The 22,193-nt window shown below is 42.5% G+C and overlaps 1 protein-coding gene across 1 annotated transcript; it reads right to left on the bottom strand.

Moving 5' to 3' along the window:
* Positions 1-6,863: 6,863 nt before the first annotated feature.
* On the bottom strand, positions 6,864-21,823 carry LOC145409283 (protein white-like). Its single transcript, XM_080279762.1, has 12 exons — positions 21,710-21,823; positions 20,179-20,377; positions 17,922-18,160; positions 17,088-17,159; positions 16,557-16,655; positions 13,968-14,206; positions 13,533-13,725; positions 12,398-12,571; positions 11,130-11,261; positions 10,323-10,551; positions 7,916-8,021; positions 6,864-7,155 (listed from the first exon to the last, which is right to left on the bottom strand). Exons 1-12 carry the CDS (start codon positions 21,821-21,823, stop codon positions 6,864-6,866), a joined length of 2,088 nt encoding a protein of 695 aa, XP_080135888.1.
* Between the last annotated feature and the right edge of the window lie 370 nt (positions 21,824-22,193).

Raw genomic sequence — 22,193 nt, 5'->3', positions numbered from 1 at the left:
GACAGGGAGGCGCAGGGAGAGGGGGACAGCGAGAGAACTGTCTCTTTTTTTTACCAAATCTCATCTCTTCCTACTAGCCACCCTATTAAAAAAAAAAGGAAAAAAAAGAGGAACACGGAGGGGAAGAGGGAAGGGGGACAAGAGGACAGGGAGGGGGGGCAGGAAAGGACAGAGGAAAGTGGGACAGGGATGGGGAACAAAATGGGACAAAGAACTGGGCCAGGGGAGGGACATGGAGCGAGACAGGAGGAGACAGGATGGGAGACAATAAGTGTTGAGCAAGACCGCCGTGAAAGCATACATATTTAAAGTCAGGAGTTCGTGTCTATGCGTAAATGGATGGGATCTAACGGCGTCGTATTCCTTTGAAAAATGAAACTCACAAAAACAACTTAGGACAATTTTCCGGGATCTAACGGCGTCGTATTCCTTTGAAGAATGAGACTCACAAAAACAACTTAGGATAATTTTCCGTAACTGAGATTAATTGTTTTGCAGGTAAAAAAGGAGACAGGGAGAGTCTAAGCTCTCTTGTTCCTATCCTTCCTGCAGATTGACCAGATATAGTCCTTTCGTTTTGACCTGGCCCAGATTTTCGTCCTTTTTTAGCTTATTTCAAGTAGTAAACTCTCATCCCTTTTCTGTCCAACTCTCTAATGCAAGAGTTAACCGTTACTCCCAGTCCTTCAATTATGCAACAGGTCAACTCTGGAACTGTCTCCCTCTGTCTGTATTTCCTGCTTCCTTTGATCTCCAGTCTTTTAAACGCAGTGTGTCCAGGCATCTCGAAATGATCGGATCTTGAATTTGGCTCTCTCTTGTATTTTGTTTTTCTCTTGGAAGGAGCAGTTTTGCAGGCTCGTTGCCTCTGGTTCCTTCTTCCTCACATTAAAAAAAAAGTTCAATGACAAAAAAAAAAAAAAAAAAAAAATGCGACCGCTGTGCATTATTCCCATAGAACTTTATTGTGACTAGCAACATATTCGTGTTATTCTATTGACAAAACTCAGCACTGAAGATGGAGAGAGGGTAATTTTAGGCCGTGTTGGAGTAAAAGAAGCATATCACACGACGGCAATCACCATCTCACTAAATCAAGGTTGTAATAAGTATTTAATTCTCCAACATGACCCCTTTCGATGCTGTAACATCTTACAAATCCAATCTTGTTGTTACCACACATTTTCCCCTGTCTTGGAAACAACCTGGGTAATGAAGCTGTGTTCATGAAGGCTGTATATAAAACCCAAAGTTCAAAAATTCTCTCTTGAATTGATTAAGATGCCGTGAGCAGGCAACAACAAACTTAAAGGGTACATCATCCGTTTCAAGGGGCTACTGTACAGTATGGTGTGTGTAAGCTTCTTCAGTACGAGTGTTATCCCCGAAATGAGTAATGTGGTCTGGTTAACATATCCAAAGGAGCCATTATGCTGAACGCATCACTGGAGATAAATTATAGCCTCATCACTAAACGAATTCTTCCTTACACAGCATGACATTATCTAGTGGTTGTTGTTGAGACCTTCAGGCTCATCTGAATGCGACCCCAGTGGACTTACGGCTGAACTTCCCATTTTCACAGTCAACCATCCTCTTTTCAAGGGATAGGGAAGGAGCTGAGGAACTTTTGTTGGTGTTAAGTGAAGGTAGCCTTCTCCAACACCTTTCCTGAGAAGAAACGATATTGTAGTGATTGAGTTAAACCTTTCTGCCCGATAGCGTAGTGGTCTTTTTTTTTTTTTTTTTTTTTTTTTAAATTTCCGGGCAATTTTCCTTCGTGTAAGAGATTTTTCGAACCGGAGGAGTTAGATAAGCCTTTATTAACCCTCCCTCTACAACACATATCCCTGAGTTGAATCAAAGCATATGACGGTAGTATGCATAAAGTGCGTCATCGGAGTGCAGGGGTGAACGTGCGGACATGAGCCCTTGGAATGGCATGAATATATTATTCGTATAAAATCAGTAAAAGAAACAGCGTAAAATTAATATTCAGTCAGTATGAAATTAAGATAAAAATTTGTGGAAACATTCAATGACGAGGGTAATGGAAATAAGCCTTTAACCCCTTCCTTTCAAACCCGTATTTTAAAATTTTATTATTGTTATCTCCAGACTACGTTATTCATCAGAGACGGGGCTTTTCAACTTCAGCAGTTAGATATAGGATTCATTAACTCCTTCAATACCAGAGATACTTTTTCCACGTCATCGGGCTGAAGGGATTAGGCAATGCATGTGGTGTACGTAGGATGGACTGAAGAAGAATTTAGAGGTTGGTGACATACGTAAGGTTGGAGTGGATTATCTGTCCACTTTACCTTGATCTAAAATTGCCATCCCTCCTTCTTGAATGATGAGTTTTAACAATCGATTAACACGAGAATATGATGCTAGTCACGAAGAACTACTATAAAAAGGGACGTAGAGCCATAACACAATCAAACTCTCCCATTGAAGGACTTAGTAAGCTGCAAAAAGGCCAAAAAAGAATGGAGCCAAGATTTTCGAAGGTTAGAATCTTGAGTGAATGGATGTATGAACCATTTCAGAGTTATCTTTTTTTTTCTTTTTTATTGGTCCTGTTTAGGGATTCGTCAAACCCCATATCGTAGTGGGAAGTCGGGTCTGGATGATGATAATGATCATGATGATGATGATAATGACGACGACAACAACAACCATAGTAATGATGGTGATGGATGATGATGATGATGATGATGATGATGATTTTTTCAAGTCCCATTAGTAATAGCAACACAGTATAATGCATCCTAAAGCAAAGGAAAAAGACGCGTGGAAGAAGCATAAGCAGTAAAGGAGGAGGCTGTGAAACTGATCAGCTCGAGAATTATGATATGTATGGGGGAAAGAGGTGACAAGGGAAAAACGAAGAAATATAGGATAGGGAGAAATATAAGATGAATCACGATGACTTAAGAGGGTGGGGGTAATAGTGTAACGAGAACAGAGGGAAAATGAAGAGATCGTATTCTGAGTGACTGGAGATTCCGTAACATCTTTTCCTTAGAGATTTATTCCGATAATTACATATCAGTACCCTCGTGTAGGTTACTGATGGAGGTTATGTCCATACTAGACGGGAACGTTGAAGAGTAATATGCAAAATAAATCGCTAAGGAAGAGGCACTACGAAATATCCTATGCCACCTAGAAAACGGCTCACAGGGAAAAAGGTGAACTACTGTGACTCACATACAATGGCGGTGCTGCAGGATTAACTGAACAAGCTCGCGGGCCGATACGAGGCTGTGCGACTCTTCAGTACACAGTAAATAAGCGACGAATGAGGCGGTGAGGTGAGGGTGTGTTGGGTGAGATGTGGGGTCGGATGTGAGGTGAGGTGAGGGGTGGGTTGGGAGGAAGATGTGAGGATGCATAAGACAGTAAGCTCAAATCAAGCAGTGATGCCGGGAGACAGCGACAGGGAAAGCATGGATAATGATGACAGGCTGTATTGTCCTCAGTGTCGATTCTCAACCGTAATTACGAGATTCACTGTTGTACGCTTTCTTTTCTTTTACTTCATGATTAGTGTATTTATTTTTAGGAAGAATAAGTAGTATTGTCCTAAGGTGGGATTCGTAATGATAAGATTGACTGTCGTAAGCTTTATTGTATTTTTATGGTATTTTTATGCATTATTTATTATTCATTTCATTTTTCAGGGTGATATTGCAGAGATAATGTTATACTTAGATGTGCTTGTGGAATGGTCTTGAAAATGGATGCTTTAATGGACCCGACAATTCACTAAAAGGATGAACAGAAATTTCTGCTACATAAATAGGTAGATGGACAAAGCTCTCTCTCTCTCTCTCTCTCTCTCTTGTTCGAAAAAGTTTATGGAGACAGGCTTTACATGGTACCACATAGTTTTGAATGCAAAAAAATCGTCTCATATCAAATCGAAATGAAATGCACAATAGGTAACAGACTAAAGGATACATTTAAATACTTACCTAACAGAACCGATGCATTCCATGATAAACTAGAGGGGCACTCAGTGGAGCGCACCTCTCTCCGACAAGGGCAACCTAATTTCCAAACCACTCTTCAAAATGGGTTAGAGTTTCTTATCACTGATTAGGGTTTCGCAAAAAGTGTTTTCCGGATCCAGAATCTGTAATACGGCCCGGATCGGTTCCAAAAGTTAATCTATTGTCCCCTGGGATATGGGCTACCAACCTACAAAACTTGGCCCAAGTCTCTTTTAGTTTTTGAGTAATCCTAACAGACAAGCAAAAAAAAAAAAAAAATGAAATTATACTCTCCTCGTCGGGGAGAATAAAAGATTCGTGGGACTGATGGAGAGATTATAATACAGGAACACTCACCACACCACTACACCACACCATTACACCACACCACTACACCACACCACACCACTATAACACATCACTGCACCACACCACTACACCACACCACTACACCACACCATTACACCACACCACTACACCACACCACACCACTACACCACACCACACCACTACACCACTACACCACACCACACCACTACAACACATCACTGCACCACACCACTACACCACACCATTACACCACACCACTACACCACACCACACCACTACAACACATCACTACACTACACCACTACAACACATCACTACACTACACCACTACAACACATCACTACACTACACCACTACAACACATCACTACACCACTACACTACACCACACCACACCATTACAACACCTCATTACACCACAATACTGCTAATACACTACACCTCCATACCACACCACTACACACCGCACCACTACACTACACCACTGCAACACATCACCACAGCACAACACTGCTAATGCACTACACCTCTATACCACACCACAACACACCACTACACCAACGTCCTTTCTCTCTTACTGCCCACTCCTGACACAATCATCCATCCTAATCCTTGCTCCATAACTTTCATTTTTCCGTTATCCTTTATTTTTGTCTCAGAGCTTTAGACATGCAAATTTAATTATGCTTCTTTTTAAATAATCCTCATGAATGAATTCAAGTGGTAAAAACTGTTTTGTTCATCATCATCATCATTACCACCACCACCACCACCACCACCACCATCATCATCATCATCATCATAAACATCACCACCACCATCATCATCATCATCATCACCACCACCACCACCATCATCATCACCACCACCACCACCATCATCATCACCACCACCACCACCATCATCATCACCACCACCACCACCATCATCATCATCATCATCCTGACCATATCTTCCCACATAAGAGTAGAGTGAGGTAAGATGCACTATCCAGTAACTTGATGTAGTACTGCTTTACGTAACTCTAGACTGAGTGACAAGCCAAATGGTTTCTTGTAGCACAGGAAATTGCTGACAACGTTGAGTGGTATTCATACAACCAAATGGACGCCTGGTGAACGAGTGTTAAGTCGCTTCAAATAAATATGGGCCAAAAGGGTTTACATCCAAGGTATGGTTGGGGTTTACTGCTCACATAACACTACTCAGGGAAGAGGGACTGGTCATACTCGTCTTAAATTTTTAAAGTAGCCTAGCCCCGTGCCCCTAGGCTCCTGGTGGGACAATAGAGGACCGAATGAGAGAGAGAGAGAGAGAGAGAGAGAGAGAGAAGAGGAGGAGGAGGAGGAGGAGGAGGAAGAAGAGGAAGAGGAGACCAACAACACCAAAGTGGGTCCACCTGGCCTGACCTACCCTAAGTGATTCTGATCCCAACACATGCACACTCTGTTCCCCCTCCTCTCCCTTGCCCCAACACTTACTAAAACGACATAAATAACTTACAAGAAAGTGTTAAAGTGTCACAGGCAGAATAAATCGCTTAGGAAGAGGTGTTACGAAGCCTCTCATGTAGTTTAGTGTGCGTTTATTTAAATCTACCCTATTTACATGACTATAAAGTTACTGATACAATACATTTAAATCTTTTTAATTTTAATATACAACGTGGCTCTACAATACATAGATTCCAGTAATACAGCATCGTACAAAAGCTGAGAGAGAGAGAGAGAGAGAGAGAGAGAAAGCCGCCTACATACCTCTGGCAGCACCGTGTCCTGTCTTACCTTCCACATTTTTCAGTCCTTCCCAAATGAGAAAGAGTATCCTTCCTTTTCACACTCATCTGCTGTGTGGTTCATAATGCTACCACAAGAAAATAGTTCATGTAACACCTTCCATTGCCACAGTCGGATGAGGTGTACCGGCAGACTCTTATGGCTATGTAGCTGAATGTTTTTCTACACTCATACCCAGTCTCTTAGGTCTCTGAGGCTGTCATAAATAACAACCCAATGAATCAGTCTCGTATGCATTCTGCGATGTATTCACGAAGATCTAAATATAAATATGATGTTTTTTTTTCCGTACTTCTATTTTTTTTTTTTTTATCATCTTCCTAACAACCTACCTTATACAAAGATTATACAGTAATGTTAAGGGACCTAACCTTTTCGATTAAGTTTGATTATCGAAAAAGTTAGGACCGCAGACTTAAACAAAAATGGCCTAATGATCAAAGCATTAGAGTGAAAGTTTCGCAGTTGCTGTGGCTCCGTGGAAACCAGAACTTACTAACATATCGTTCGAAGGCGTGAGCAAGCCCATAGTTTTTGACAATCTCTTACAGGACACCTGTAACTGTCAGATGTGGTCAGCCTGCATCTCACATTACGAAGACTACAACAGTCAGCACACATCACAGAGGATAGTCAGCAACAACACAATATGGCACGACATTTTGCAGAATCATCACATGCTTCAAAAATTACCATCAAAAACTTGGGATTTATCCATTTTTAAAACACGTCTTCTATTTTCTGATCACTGCCCCGATCCGATGCTTACGCGCCTTCAGTAGAAAGATCCCGAAGGCCAAACACATAAAAATAAACCCGATCACTAATAAGGCCAGGATGTCGTAAGGCAGTAGTTCCTTCGAGTAGCCGAGGCGTTCAAGGACTGCGTGACCGTCAGGAGAGCAAGAGTAACTGTTTGCGCAGGTGAGGTTGTTTACTCCTGCCCACTGGTTCGTCATGAGAGCCTCCGTACCGTACCAGAGAAAGGACATGTACTGAAGTACTCGAAACACGGTAGGAATGGTCCTGAGAAAGACGGAGGGAGAGAATTAATGAGAGAGAGAGATGGCAGATCTGGCTGTGTGTGAGGAAGATGGTGACAACGCCGACTCCCGCCCATTGGTTGATATATATATATATATATATATATATATATATATATATATATATATATATATATATATATATATATATATACTGGAGAGAGAGAGAGAGAGAGAGAGAGAGAGAAACTAGGTGAATTTGCAAAAACCAGAGAAAATATAATAATAATAAAAAACAACCTTGCCTCATTCCTACCATTCTTATACAGCTTAACATTCCTTACACACTGCTTTTCATTTCCATCCCACCTTTCCCTTCCATACTTCTCTCCCACTTAACCCTTCAGTTCGATGACGTGTTTTATATTCTGAGGAGTGTGTGAAGTTACATGGAGAGACAGGCAAATAAGGAAGTGGAGGAGTGTTGTGGCGTTGATGTGTATGTGCTGGAGAGCATTTGGAGTACTTTGTGATGGTTTGGTTCTGTGAAGAAGATGGAAGATGAGAGACTGACAAGGAAAGTGTATGTGAGGTGAAGGAAGAGGAGGGGGAGACTGAGAAAGAGATGAAGGGATAGGGTAGACAGGTATATGAATAGGGCGTGAGTCGGAAAGAGGGCAGCCTAGTGATGGAGGGGATTCTACTAACTTGATTACTAATTAACTTGATTACTTACTTATTTACTTATCTAATTATCTACTTACTTGATACCTTACTTACTTACATTTTTACCCATGACTCACCTAACATTAATGAGGTATCCACTGAGGATGAAGAAAAGCAGCATGCAGGGACCCACCATGGTGAGGGCACTGTTTACGCTGGGCGCCACACACGACATAAAGTACCCTGCAACAGTGACTCCTATTAACACTCTCAGGCTCGTAAGTTCATTCTTAGCCGGAGAAAATCGCATCGTATCAGCTTTAACACAAAGGATCTTACACTTACTCGGTTTAATAAATCCTGCTGTATCTGTTTCAACACTCCGAGGCTCCTGTGACTCAGTATCAGCCCAACAAAATCGCCTGGTGTTAGTTGGGTTAGATTAGCAAAGCTTAACATTCTAAAGCTCTTATGACGCATTCTCAGCTTAATCAAAATTGTCCCTTGTATGTTACTCCATTAGCTTAATAAAAATCGCCCCTTGTATGTAATTTCATCTCTGCTGAAGGGGTCTGTGACAAGACCCACTTTTTTTTTCTCTCTCTCTCTCTTATCTGCACGCGCAAGTTTGTATCCAGAGTATGTATAACAATGTTTGCTGAAGACGGTGTGTGGCAAGAACCACCACCTCCTTTTGTTGTATATGTACTCTGCATACCATTACAACAATAAATATTTCGTTCAGTCAACCGTCCCTGCAATGTTGCTTTACCTTAAGTAAACATGTGATGTGATGTGATGTTGTTGAGGTATTGCCTTTACAACGGCACCTCTAATCGATTTCCTTCTTTCTCTTTTCTCTTTCTTCTGTGTCTTTCTGTGGTCACACCTCTTCTTTTACTACGTGTAAACTATAATCAGTCGCCTGAATTTCTGAGCTCCTTCACCTTCCTTTCTCTTTTTTTCCAGCATTTAAATATTATTAATTTCTTTTTTTCAATACCACTTGTATTAAATAGGAGGTTCCCCAGTATACTATTTCTTTCCTCTATATATGGCTGTTGTAATTCTACCAGTTGTGTTCTTTCTTCCATATATCCTGTGCAGTCTAATAAAAAGTGTATCGTCTTCTGTCTCTGCATTACACATTGGACAATTTGTCTCAGTTCCCTTGAATCTATTTCTATTTGCTAAATTTAGTGTATTAGATCTGCATTTAAACAGAACTATGGAGGCTGGTGTATTATCATATATTTCATCTACTCCACCTATTTCTTTCTTCCATTTTTTATATACTTCTAAGCTTGATTTATTTTCCATGTCTTTTCTCCACCTTTTTGTGTCCTCATCATATATTTTCCTGGTTAGTTCATCTTTTGTAATATTTTTTAACCCTTCTGTATTTACTGTAGGTCAAGATCTTTTAGTGCCTTCTCACATTCCCTCATCCACTTGCTCTTGCGTTTCCTCAGCTCTTCTACAATTTCAATTAATAGTGCATTATTTCTTCTCTTTAAAATACCTTGGAGATATTGAAGCTTTGCCCTCTTTATTTTTGTTTCCATTAGTGAGGCTCCTACTTCGCCCCTCAGGCAGCCTACTGCAGTGCTCATATTACCTCCCAGCATTGTTTCATACACCCCATTTTCTATTTTCTGTAGTTTGTCCACTTCTTCTTTATTAAAATCAATTACTTCTGCAGCATACAGAACTCCAGGGAGTGCTAGGCTCTTCCAGTAAGTTTTACCGATTAAAATTTTATTGCAGCTCCTAGTCATAACAGAGTAGGTTAAGTTTGCTAGTCTTCGTGCTTTCATAATGATGTTTTCTTTATGTCCCTTAAAGCAGTCTTTAGAATCCACTATTGTTACCCCCAAATACTTAATTGAATTTACCACTTCTATACCCTCTATATCTGTTGGTTTCTCCTTCATATTGAATATAATGAATTTACTTTTTGCTTTATTTATTTCTAGTCCACAGGTTTTACTAATATTTATTAACCTTCTAATGTTAGCTTTGGCCTCCGTTATTGTCTGTGAAAATTGTAGGTCATCATTAGCAAAAAACAAGGTGTTGATTTCAACTCTGTTATCTCTATAGCCAAGGCCTACACTTTCAAGGTGGTTTAATATCACGAAGGTTATTAATTTGAATAGTGTTGTTGATCCTGTGCATCCTTGCCTGATTCCACCAGTGATTTCTATCTCATTTTTTATGTCTTTGCTTAAATTTATCATTGTTTTGTCTCCTTCGTATATTTTGCTGACGCTGTCTATTATATTCTCATGGACCTTTACTTAAGTAAACACTCTCAGGACCCTACGGAACCCTATGATTCACTTTGGAGATTTCGTAATGATTCATTTTACACATCACACCTTCGTAACCCTCTTGCATGTTACTGAGGCAGGGTATACCATAACCAAAATTAAGTAATTACCATATATGATAATATCAACATGCACGAAAAATAATAAATCGCCAAGAAAAAAGGGCAACTAACCCTCTTGTGTCACCCAGAATACCTATCAACAGACTCACCAAGGGACACTCCGCACCAGACCAGAAGGAGGGAAACGAGGAGATAGATGGCGAACCTAGCGGGGTCTGGGTTGAGGCCCATGATGAAGTAGGTGGGCACGACAAGAAAAATGGTGGCGAGGACGAAGATGGGCGCGGCCGTGAGAAAGCGGGCCAGGAAGTAGCAGGAGGGACGGTACATCCAGCTCTCGTGATCACGGTAGAACACGTGACGGTCCGCAGTGAATGTCTACCAGAAAAGAGAACAGTATATGGAGACACAACATGCAATAATAATAATAATAATAATAATAATACCCTGTTGTTTACCTCGAGGTATGAGAGTTCGAGGCTAACCTACCGTAAACTGACATCTCGACATTCAAGAGTTTTCTCCCAGTAGAAGGAGGACAAGAACAAGAAAAATAGAGGAAAAAAAAGGAAAAAGGAAAATAAGCTATATGGGCCAATTCTAGACGTCATAGGAAGATTCGTATCACCTCTTCCTTGGCAATTTATTTTATACAGTATACCTTAACTCATTCTTATACGTTTATGTTGTTTATATCCTTTTAATACTGACACAGTTTCTATCAATAACATACAAGATTATAATAAGGTTTAATATGAAAAAAAAAAACACACACACACACACACGCTAAAGGTTGAGTTAAGAAATAATGACCATAACGGGATACTGAGACGGAATGTGCAAAATAAATCGCTAACGGATAGGGAGTTACGAAATCTCTAAAATCTCACGTAAATAAACGACTAACAAACAATCCACCAGCAAATAAACAACTTACAGATTGATAACCAACTTACATGGATGACTGCCGAGACATTCATATACGTCAAACTGGAGGTGAGTAAGACGAGAAAGCCATTGATGCTGAAGACTGCGGCCTGATCATTGCCCTGCCTTCCATACAAGAACCCCATCACCACCGCCATGGACTGCGACAAGAAGAGGATCACACTGTACTTTCACTTTAAAACCTGGTACAAAATTTCGCCTTTTTTTTTCATTTTCAGCCTATCTTTCACATTTCGTCCCCTTATAGCATAGGCCTTTTACCTTAACCTGGCCCATATTTTCCTCCATTTGCAGTCTAATTCTTTCATCTTAGCATGGCCGAGATTTTCGTCCCTTCATTGCATGGATCTTTTACCTTAACCTGGCCCAAATCTTCGTCCCTTTACGGTACAGTTCTTTCATCTTAGCATGGCCATGATTTTCGTCCTTTAGCAGCCACACCCTCACCTTAACATGGTACAGATTATCGTCCTTTTGTATCTTATTTCACGTACCTCAGTGACGAAAAGGACAATGCTAGTCTTACGGCCTCTCCATAGCCAGATTTTCGCCCTTTTGCAGCACATTTCACGTAGCTAAGTGGCAGAAAAAGATGGTGGCATGTTTTTTTATATATTTTTCCTAGTATTTCGCTGTGACTTCCACTAGATATTCTAGTGTTATAACTCAGCACACAAGATGTAGAGTTCAATTGTAGGGCAAGTCGAATTAAAAAAAAAAATGTATATCAGTTTATACCATATATAGATATACAGATAGGTGGATGGATAGAAGGATATAGACTAATACTTGCAGACGGGCAGATAAATAATTAGACAGAAAGATAAATACACACACACACACACACACACACACACACACACACACACACACACACACACACACACACACACACACACACACACACTCTCTCTCTCTCTCTCTCTCTCTCTCTCTCTCTCTAGTCTACTGAAGCAACCCTTGCAGTTCTGTCTGTCTGTGTGTCTGTCTGTCTCTGTCTGTCTGTCTGTCTGACAGACAGTCAGACAGACAGAACTGCAAAGGTTGCTTCAGTAGACTATAAGCAATAGAGGCAGAGTAAGGCAGGGTCGAGACAGGGCAAGATAGGGGTCAGCAACGTTAGGTATGGTAACGAGAGGATAAGGTTGCGTAAGGCAAAGTAAGGCAACCATAAGCAGGAAAAGGCAGGTGTAAGGAAGAGTGAGGGAGAGTAAGGCAGGGGTGAGGCAGGGTAAGGTACTAATATCGTGAGCACATAACAACAGCAGGAAGTTACCAGGCTTTGTATGAGGCGAACTTTGATGAGTCGCGGCTCCCTTAGGACTTGCAACCTAGTCCGCCACAAGAGCCAACGCAGCTGCCACGCCCACCCACTACGGTAACCCCCACGCCCGCCCACATCACCGACCACTCCACCACCATCGCCACTATCACCATCACTATCCCTCTGCTGTAGAAACTGATACATGTAGGTTGACAACGATAGATATACACATAGAGACAGATAAAGATAGATGCAACATCCACTTCACAGCTTCACCACCATCCCCAACATCACTGTCACCATCACTAGTCCTCCGCTGTAGAAATAGATACAGAAAGACGTAAAAAGATGAAGACAGACAGAAACAAAAACAGATGGAGATGCAGTGACGGAGGGATAGATGTAAATCAACACCTTCCCCACCAGCACGCCCTCCATCATCACTCTGTACACAGGAATGGCTGTAGATGAAACTAATGGACAATCCACTGTATTACAAGCAGCTGACTCACCCATCCTGTGGGAGAGAAGCATAAATTTAAGAGGTACACTCAAATGCAATAATCGGTAATCCCATAACGAATAGAACCGAGAAGAGCGAACAGCGTAACGTTACACACTCTAAGGCGTAACAAACTGCTGAAAGAGGGCGGGATGGGGGTGGGGGCGTCCAGTGAGACGGTGGGGAAAAAGTGGAAGGCAACAAACAACACTGATCTATGGTCATGTCTGCTGGAAGGATGGTGATTATTGTATTCCTCCTCCTCCTCATCATCCGCATCCTCATCATCATTATCATCATCGTTCTCCAATTATTGCTGTCCACTGTTCATAAGTAGGTCCAATGTGTTCTTAACCATCCCACACGCAGCGCTGTCAAAAAAGTATGCACAGTACAATGCATGTTCTGGTAATATACACAATGGTTTGGTACAGTAAAAACAATTAAATAAGAGATGGGCATGTGTAGTAGTCCCAGACTGAACTTGTACAAGAGTTCCCCACCTGTGAGTGTTGTTCCAGACTAACCATAGGGATTTTGGCCCCATTTCATTTGCACGGCAGTACTGTACCTCCCAGAGACATTGGCAACTAACCATGCCTTGCGTACCAGATAAGAGATTTTCAAGTAATCATTCATATTTACCGAAGTATGTGGTTGCTGGTTGGCTGCTACATCTTTTGCCAGCATGTTACCCAACGAGCTGGCCCCAAACGAGTCACACAGGAAGCGGATTCTCTTCTCGTCCTGCCCGGCTCGGGTTGTTCCGGGTGTGAAGCTCAGCTGGTCCAGGAAGTGATCCGCCGGGTTGAACTGCCTCGGACACGGCAAACCCATCCTAACAAGAGAAATGGATGAACAAAGGAACATGAAAGTAACGTTTCATCAAAATTTGGAAGTTCATCATTAATACTGAAACCTTTCATCATGTTAAACGGAGTGGTAGATAAGTACACAGACAGATAGATAGATAGATAGATAGAGACAGAGATAGATATAGATAGACAGATAGACCGATAGTACAGACTGATTTAAAAAAGAAAAAAAAAAAAACTTTCCATTTATTTCAGATTAACTCACTTCGTAAAAAATTCCAGGGCTTGATCTGTGTCCCCCAAGAAGGCGACTCTGCCGTCGGCAATCAGCAGGAGGCGGTCAAACATGGCGAACACCTCTGAGCTGGGTTGGTGGATGGTGGAAATGATGGTCTTGCCACGCTCCGCCATGTTCTTCAACACCGCCACCACATTCTGCGCCATGAACGAGTCCAGGCCGGAGGTAGGCTCATCGCAGAACATCAGGGAGGCGTTGGTCAGCACCTACAGGAGTAGCGATGACAAAGTCTCAGAGGAAAAGACCCTAACCAGTTGCCACGATAAACATGTCTCCCTAACAGCTATGTGTTACTAGGAACTGGTTCGTGTTTTTATCTATCTATCTATATACCTAGGCTGCTTCCCCCAGGGAAAGGGAGGTAGCCGAGACAGGACGACACACTCTTCATTTACTCATCCATTCAAACACATTCATTCGCATCTTCGCTCCAAAGGGGAGAACGGACAGATCCTCACCGAACCACACCGCACAAGGGTCAACTGCGCAATGCAATCAGTGACATCCGCAGCAGGGCCCGACAGCAGAACTGGTTTACCCTTGCCACATCATAACAGACCCATCCCCTTACCCGCACCTGACCTGACTAGCTGATCAGACCAAATGCGGGAGAATATCCCCTCAGGGCTGCGTCATCACTTATTCATTCACAATTTCTCTCCATTTATTTCTGTCACGCACAGCCACTCTTCCTTGCTCAACAGACATCCCTCTCGCATCCAGCGCTCTCTTCACACTGTCCATCCATCCTATTCGTGGTCTTCCTCTCAGCCTTACACCTCTCAAATCAGATCTAGTTGTCTTTTTCACCAATCGCTCATTATCCATTCTCTCCATATGCCCAAACCATTGCAACACCCTCTGCTCAACTCTACCAGCCATCTCCCGAACAACTCCAGTTCTCCTTCGCACTTCATCATTTCGCACCCGTTCCATACGCGTCACTCCACACGTACTCCTCAGACACCTCATCTCCATTACATTCAAACATTTCCTCTCTGCTACACCCATATTCCATGTTTCAGCCCCATATAATGCAGTCGGTACCACAACACCCTCATACAGCCTTCTCTTTACATCCATTCTAAGCAAACGACATTTAAACACTTTTTTCATTCCTCCCAGCACCTTTCCCACTTCATTTATTCTAAACTTCACTTCTGCATCTATTCTTCCATCCACAGCAATATGTGACCCTAGATATTTAAAACAATCTACCTCCTTAAGCAACTCACCATTCAAAACTATATTCATCCCCCTACCATCTATCAACCTCGTACCATCACTTTACTCTTATTTTCTTTTACTTTCAATTTCCTCCTTTCACACACCCTTCCAAACTCCTCTACCAACTGTCTCAATCTCTCCTCTGAATCACTCACCAGTGCAGTATCATCTGCAAACAGCAGCTGCTTCAGATTCCTCTCTCCACCATCAACATTTACCAGACTCAGACCACCTAAAACTCTTGCATTCACCTCCCTTACAACACTATCTATGTAAATATTAAACAACCAAGGCGACATCACACATCCCTGTCGCAGCCCCACTCTAACGGGAAACCAATCACTCACAGCATTTCCCACTCTTACACACGCTCTGCTATTTACATAAAAACCTTTCACCCCTTTTAGTAACCTACCATCAAGTCCATACAATCTTAAAACAGTCCACAAAGCCTCCCTATCAATTCTGTCATACGCTTTCTCTAAATCCATAAATGCCCAAAACACATCCTTGCCTTTCGCTAAATACTTTTCACACATTTGTCTCACAGCAAACACCTGATCAACGCATCCCCTCCCTCTCCTAAAGTCACACTGCTCATCACTCCCTCTGTACCCTCTCTAACTCTCATAATTAACACTCTACCATACACCTTCCCTACAACACTCAACAGACTTATACCCCTAAAGCTAGTACATTCATACTTATCACCCTTACCTTTATACAACGGGACCACACAAGCACTTGCCCAGTCAATTGGCACCATACCTTTCTCAAAGCACACATTCAACAATCTTACTAACCAGTCAACAATAGTCACTCCACCACCCTTCAGGCATTCCACAGCACACCCATCCATACCTGCAGCTTTCCCTGTTTTCATCTTTACTGCCTTCTCCACTTCTTCCTTCGTGATCAAAGAATCATTCAACTCTCCCAACACATTTATTCCTTGCACCCTTCCATATATAATTATATAATTTTAATAAATTACTAGCGTACCATAAACGTGTTCTTGCAGCGATTCAATATTCATGAGAATCACTGTGTCTTATTATATTTTGCAGCACCTACGGGAGTCGTATTTGCATAGACTCATACTCTCCTAGCACCTCTCATCATGCTATCACTTTTAGATATTACGTCTTACACCTTGTATGTTAATGAGGTAAACACTGTCGGCACTAGACATACATAAACAGCTTAACAGAGACTGTCATGGTGTAATAGGCTAATAAATCGCTAACAAAACGATGCCACGAAGCCTTCTATGTCGCCTAGATCACAGCCCACTCACGTCTCCTTCACCTCACAGGTATCATGACCCACCTCACAGGCAAAGCTGAGTCTCTTCCTCTCCCCCCCGGATATGCACTTCCTTTCCCCGGGTTCTCCAATGAGGCTGTGTTGGCAGTTCAGTAGGCCAAGCTGCACGTCCATTAAAGTCAGCATAGGCAGCACAAGGAAAAAGAGAGAAACTGAAAATGTGAGCGTAAAGATATCACACACACACACACACACACACACACACACACACACACACACACACACACACACACACACACACACACACACACACTAAGAGGAAAAAGTAGCGCATGTGTTCCAGTTCCTTCGTTTGTGATTTTATCCTCAGAGATTATGTGTAATAAAATCAAAAAGTTCCATCTTTCTAAAACGCTCGATGTGCCCATGTAGATCTTGCATTATCACGAATAATTTTAAAGGAAACTTCAGTTAACACACATCCATATACTGTATGTATAATAAATTTTTTGAAAACAAAATATAATAAGATTGACAAATTATTTTTTCTACCACTTACTGGCTTGAGAGAGAGAGAGAGAGAGAGAGACTAACCTCTGATATAACGCTGCTCACCCGCCTCAGCCGCTGCTCCTTCGTCAGGTGTCTGGGCATCTGTAGCATCGCCTGAGAAAGACGGACGAGAGCATATCATTTATATATATATATATACAGTTTGTGTTATAGTCCGTTCCCAAAGGCCCCTCAGTCCTCCTACGATTTACACACCTGATACACCTTCCATTTCTACACCTGGAAGACTCTGGATTACACATGGAAGACCCTCACTGACCCACCTGGAAGACCGTGGAAGACTAATGTGGAAGACCCTCACTGACCCACCTGGAAGACCCTGGAAGACAAGTGGAAGACCCTCACTACCCAACCTGGAAGACTCTGGATGATCCATAATGGAAGACCCCCACTGCCCTACCCAGAAAACCCTTGAGGAACAGTGTGGAAGACCCTCACTGCCCCTGCAAGACCCTGGAAAACTCATGTGGAAGACCCTCACTGCACCACTTGAAAGATCCATACCTGGATAACCCAAACTACCCCTCCCTGGAAGACCCATCTGAAATATTCATCTGGATGACACTGGAAGACCAATCTGCTAAGCTGTAAGATACACCTGGAAGACCAGTTGCAATCGTAGTCAGCACGCCGAAGCAGATCTCGTCCTGCTGCACATAGGTTGACCGGCTGGTGAGGTCGTCCTGTCAGACCTTGTAAGACATCCATAAGATTGTAAGACCCACCTGGGAGACAGCTGCTCCCTCATAGTCAGCATGCAGATGAAGAGGTCATCCTGTTACACGTAAACTGACCGACTGGTGAGATTGTCCCGTCAGACTTTGTAAGACCCACCTGTAGGACTGTAATACCCACCTGGAAGACCAGCTGCTCCCTCACGGTCAGCATGCCAATGAAGAGGTAGTCCTGCTGCACGTAGGCTGACCGGCTGGTGAGGTCGTCCGGCTGGACTCGGCTGCCGTTGACGAAGAGATCGCCGGTCACTCTGAGCCGGTCATTGTTGCGATAAGTCAGCACGTTGAGCAGGGTGGTCTTGCCCGCCCCCGAGGCACCCATGATGGCCAGCAGCTCCCCCGGCCGGCACACCCCACACACTGACGGAAAAAATGCACGTGAAGGCTACCATGATGGCCAGCAGCTCCCCCGGCCGGCACGACCCACACACTGATGGAAAAAATGCACGCACACTGAGGCTCCCATCCGGATCGATGAAATGAATGAGGGAGGGTGGGGTGAGGTGTGAGTGGAGTCGCAAAAGGATCTGCTGAAATGACCTGGATGAGTGAAGTGAAAGAAGTAACAAGAGGCTCAAAATTTATTGCCTTGTCTATAAGAATGCTAATACTTTATCATTCTTCATATCCTTTGTAGGCTATATTAATTATGACTTTACATACATACATACATACATCATCTAAACCTGTGTTGCCCCATGAGAAATGTAGGAGCTTGGGGCTAGGCAAGTTACTCCTGACATTTAAGATGAAAGTGTCCAGCCTCACTCATCGCTGAGTGGCATTACGTGAGCAATAAACCCCAATCACCTTCTGGATATGAACCGACACAGGCTCTTGGAGCGCCTTAATTGCCTACTAAACCGCCAGGGGCCATAGTTTGGAATTCACTTCCTGGGAGTTGTTTCCCACAAACATTTAATCCACTTCAATTTAAATCCAGTTGTTATAAATATTTTATGAATGGAGGATGCCTTTAGGCACATGGATTTTTTTTTTTTTTTACTTTGTTTTCCTTCCTCAATTCATTATCTATAAAAAAAAAAATATATGGTTACCACCCAGCGTAGTAAATGGTTCCCTAGTGTAAAGGAAACCATTTGGCTTGTCACTCAGCAGAGTTACCCGTTGACAGAAGGAAGAGGAAAGAATGAAGGAAAAAACGACATAAGAGGAAGGAGGGGAAGAAAGAAGGAAGAGAGAAAAGGACAGCCACCCGAGCTGCACTACATTGAGTGAGTGGATGGTGAGCGCCCCAACGTACCACCAGATTTATTATTATCATTATTATTATTATTATTATAATATATATATATATATATATATATATATATATATATATATATATATATATATATATATCGAAGCTGTGATTGGTTGTAATTCCACTAGAGCGAGGTTTTCAAACTGACATTCATGATAACTGTATTTTGTTGTCTAAATACAAAAGCTAATGTTGAATTATTCTTCATGTCAGTTGTATGTTACTGATGACCTGCACATTATTGTAAATATATTGAGTTGTGAGTGGTTGTGATTTCCTTGTAGCGTTACCTGCACAGAGCTTTCAGTTGTCCTTACTCACAAAGGCTTGAACTGAGTAAGGGTGGGGTGAGGTGTGAGGGGAGCTGCATAAGAATTTGATGAAATGTAGGGTCGGTGACATACGGTAAGAGAGGTGCGAGGAGGCTCAGAATATGCTTCTTTGTCAATAAGAATATTTGTAATATTGATTTACTCATTATATCTGATGACCTGCACCATTTTTAGATAGCCAATCTGTGACTAGCTGCAATTCTCTAGTAGCGATGGGTGGATTTTTTAAATTTTCTGTGTATAACTCATGTCTATACACATACAAATAAAAAAAATGCACTGTCATGTAAGTACGTGGAGCATTATGTACTGTGTCAGTGTTTGATGCGTATAATGCTTATTGCAGTCTTTTTGCGAAGCTATAGCTGCTTTGTAGAACAGGTCGGAGTGGAATATATGAAGTACAGATAATAGGTGACTCATCGGTTACGAAAGCTCCAAAGCCATTTAGAATACCGTCACTTTTCACATCAAAAGCCTGTATTCTCGTCGGCAAAGAAGACTGTCTAGTACCTTTTCTTTACCAATCTACTTCTTTACAAAGCATGTTAATATTTTCTTTTCTTCGATTTTGTTTTTCGGTTTTTGAAATTACTGTATGTCGATAATGAAAGGACATAAATAACATGCAAAAATAATCAAGTTCATTATGCACAATATGTTGCCCAGGACAATTAGGAAAGCCTCGTTGAGTTCACGATAATTCAAACCTGCAACTGCTGGGGATGTGAGAGATTAAGGGTGCTTAGGCCTGGAATCCAACCTAACCTAACCTAACCTACCATTTTTGAGGATATGGACGTTTAATCGCCAAGGACGCTTCGGGCTGAATGTGGACGTGTCAGTGAAGAGAGGAAATCTCAGCCTGTTGGACTTGGGGCTATCTTTGCTGTAGACGTTGACGGAACTCCAGGATAAAGTAACTGGATCAGAGTTGCCACCCTCCGTCGGTAGGGCTATCTCGCTGTCCATGTCCGCTGACTGATGATGGAGTGAAAAGAGAGTGACAAACATTACACGAGAATATGGCTGGGAAGAAAAACGAATAAAGATAATCATGGGGCGAAAATACTGTTGGGAATAGGGGCTGAGGAGGGAAACAAATAGACAATCGTGATGCAAAAATAGATAATATTGCTGGGATAAACGAAGAAAGACAATATGAAGCGAAAACAGAGACAGTGGTAAGAAAAACTAGTAAAGACAGAATCATGAAAGGAAACCAGAGAGGGGGCAGTAGGAACGCTCCACGAAAATATGACTGGGAAGAAAAAAGAGTCAAGATAGTATCAGCCGCATTACATTACATAAGACAAATCAGGCTGGGAAGACAGACTAATGAAAAAACTGTTGGCCGTACGTTGGAAAAATGGCCGTGAAGAAAAGCGAAGAAAGACAGTATTACATCATATACGAAATATAAAACATACGACTGAGAAGCATAAAAAAAAAAAATGAAAACAAATGAAGACAAGTTCGGCGGTAGTTTTAACCTTTTCAGTCCGGTGACCTTTTTATTTACTGCAGCTACTTCCTGACGATTTTCAAGTCAGGGATGTCTTCTCGCACTGGAGGTTAAGGAAAGCTGTAAATAACCCTTCCAGTTCCAAACACCCCCGGAAAATGGATAAAATCGTCTGAATGTTACCAGTGTAGAATAAACGTTACCCATATTGAAGGAGCTAAATTAGAAATCGAGAAAGAAAGAGCAGTTCCCAAGTTCTGACGGTCAAATGTGGGGCGTTTATGATTCTTAAATTTTGTTAGCTTGTATCCCATATTACAGAGCTCAGACAGGTACGATGTGGAAAACACACACACACACACACACACACACACACACACACACACACACACACACCGCTCGCTGGCGCAGTGGTAGCGTTCTCGCTTGCCATCTGGTAGGCGGGAGTTCGCGCCTCGCTCAGGTTGCGAAAAGTTTCACTGACGAAGTGGGTGGTTACTGTCCCCCTTGAGCAAGGGGACAGGTGTGTGCGTGTGTGAAGGTCACAGCCTTGCCCTTAGATCGGACTATATGAGCTCTCAGCTCCCTTCCGGGAGGGTAAAAGCTGACGATCACGACCATCAAGTGATCCTGACCGACCCGGTGAATTACCATCAGGTGATCCTGACCGACCCGGTGAATTTACACACACACACACACACACACACACACACACAATTTCTATCTTCGTCAGGTAATTAAAAGAAAAAAAAAAAAAAAAGGAGTCTGCCGTCCCATTTATCACGCAAGAATGTTATCAAGATGGGGTTTACGATGTTTTCTCTCTCTCTCTCTTTCTCTCTCCTTACTTGTCTGTGTGAGAGCAGCTGGTAACTGGATTCCCTGTACCGGTCCTCTAGTGGGTTCACGTACCGATCCGCCTCCCGTACGGGCCTTAGCGTAGTCTCAGTCATGGCCCACATCATGTACCACCTAGGGTTCACGTACGATCGCAGTCAGTGGCTGTTTTACTCCTTAAATTGTGTCAATGGGCCATCTGCACCTCAAGCCTGTGTCAACTGTTCTCGTACACCTCTAAACTGTGTCAACTGTTCGCTTACACCTCTAAACTGTGTCAACTGTTCGCTCACACATCGAAACTGTGTCATCTGTTCGCATACACCTCTAAACTGTGTCAACTGTTCGCGTACTCCTCAAAACTGTGTCAACTGTTTGCTTACACCTTGGGTCAACTGTTCGCTTACACCTCAAAACTGTGTTAAAGGCCACTGTACATACCGGGGAGGGAACAGCCACTGTACACCCCTCAGCTACTTCCCGATGGGCAGGCAG

Source organism: Coenobita brevimanus, chromosome 80, assembly GCF_032717465.1.
Source record: "Coenobita brevimanus isolate Jiangsu-jjx chromosome 80, ASM3271746v2, whole genome shotgun sequence".
In the NCBI taxonomy this organism is placed as follows: domain Eukaryota; kingdom Metazoa; phylum Arthropoda; class Malacostraca; order Decapoda; family Coenobitidae; genus Coenobita; species Coenobita brevimanus.
Note: the sequence above shows the minus strand (reverse complement) of the source record. Positions and strands in the feature narration are given on the sequence as shown.

Bases quoted from the DNA above. Each gene is read 5' to 3' on its own strand.
- LOC145409283 (XM_080279762.1), bottom strand. From the start codon at position 21,823: ATGTGGGCCATGACTGAGACTACGCTAAGGCCCGTACGGGAGGCGGAT. The intron at 14,207-16,556 runs GTGGGTCATGAT...CTACTCCTGTAG, and splicing joins GACTCAGCTTTGCCTGTGAG to GTGCTGACCAACGCCTCCCT. The intron at 12,572-13,532 runs GTAAATATGAAT...CAGTTTCTACAG, and splicing joins ACCAGCAACCACATACTTCG to CAGAGGGATAGTGATGGTGA.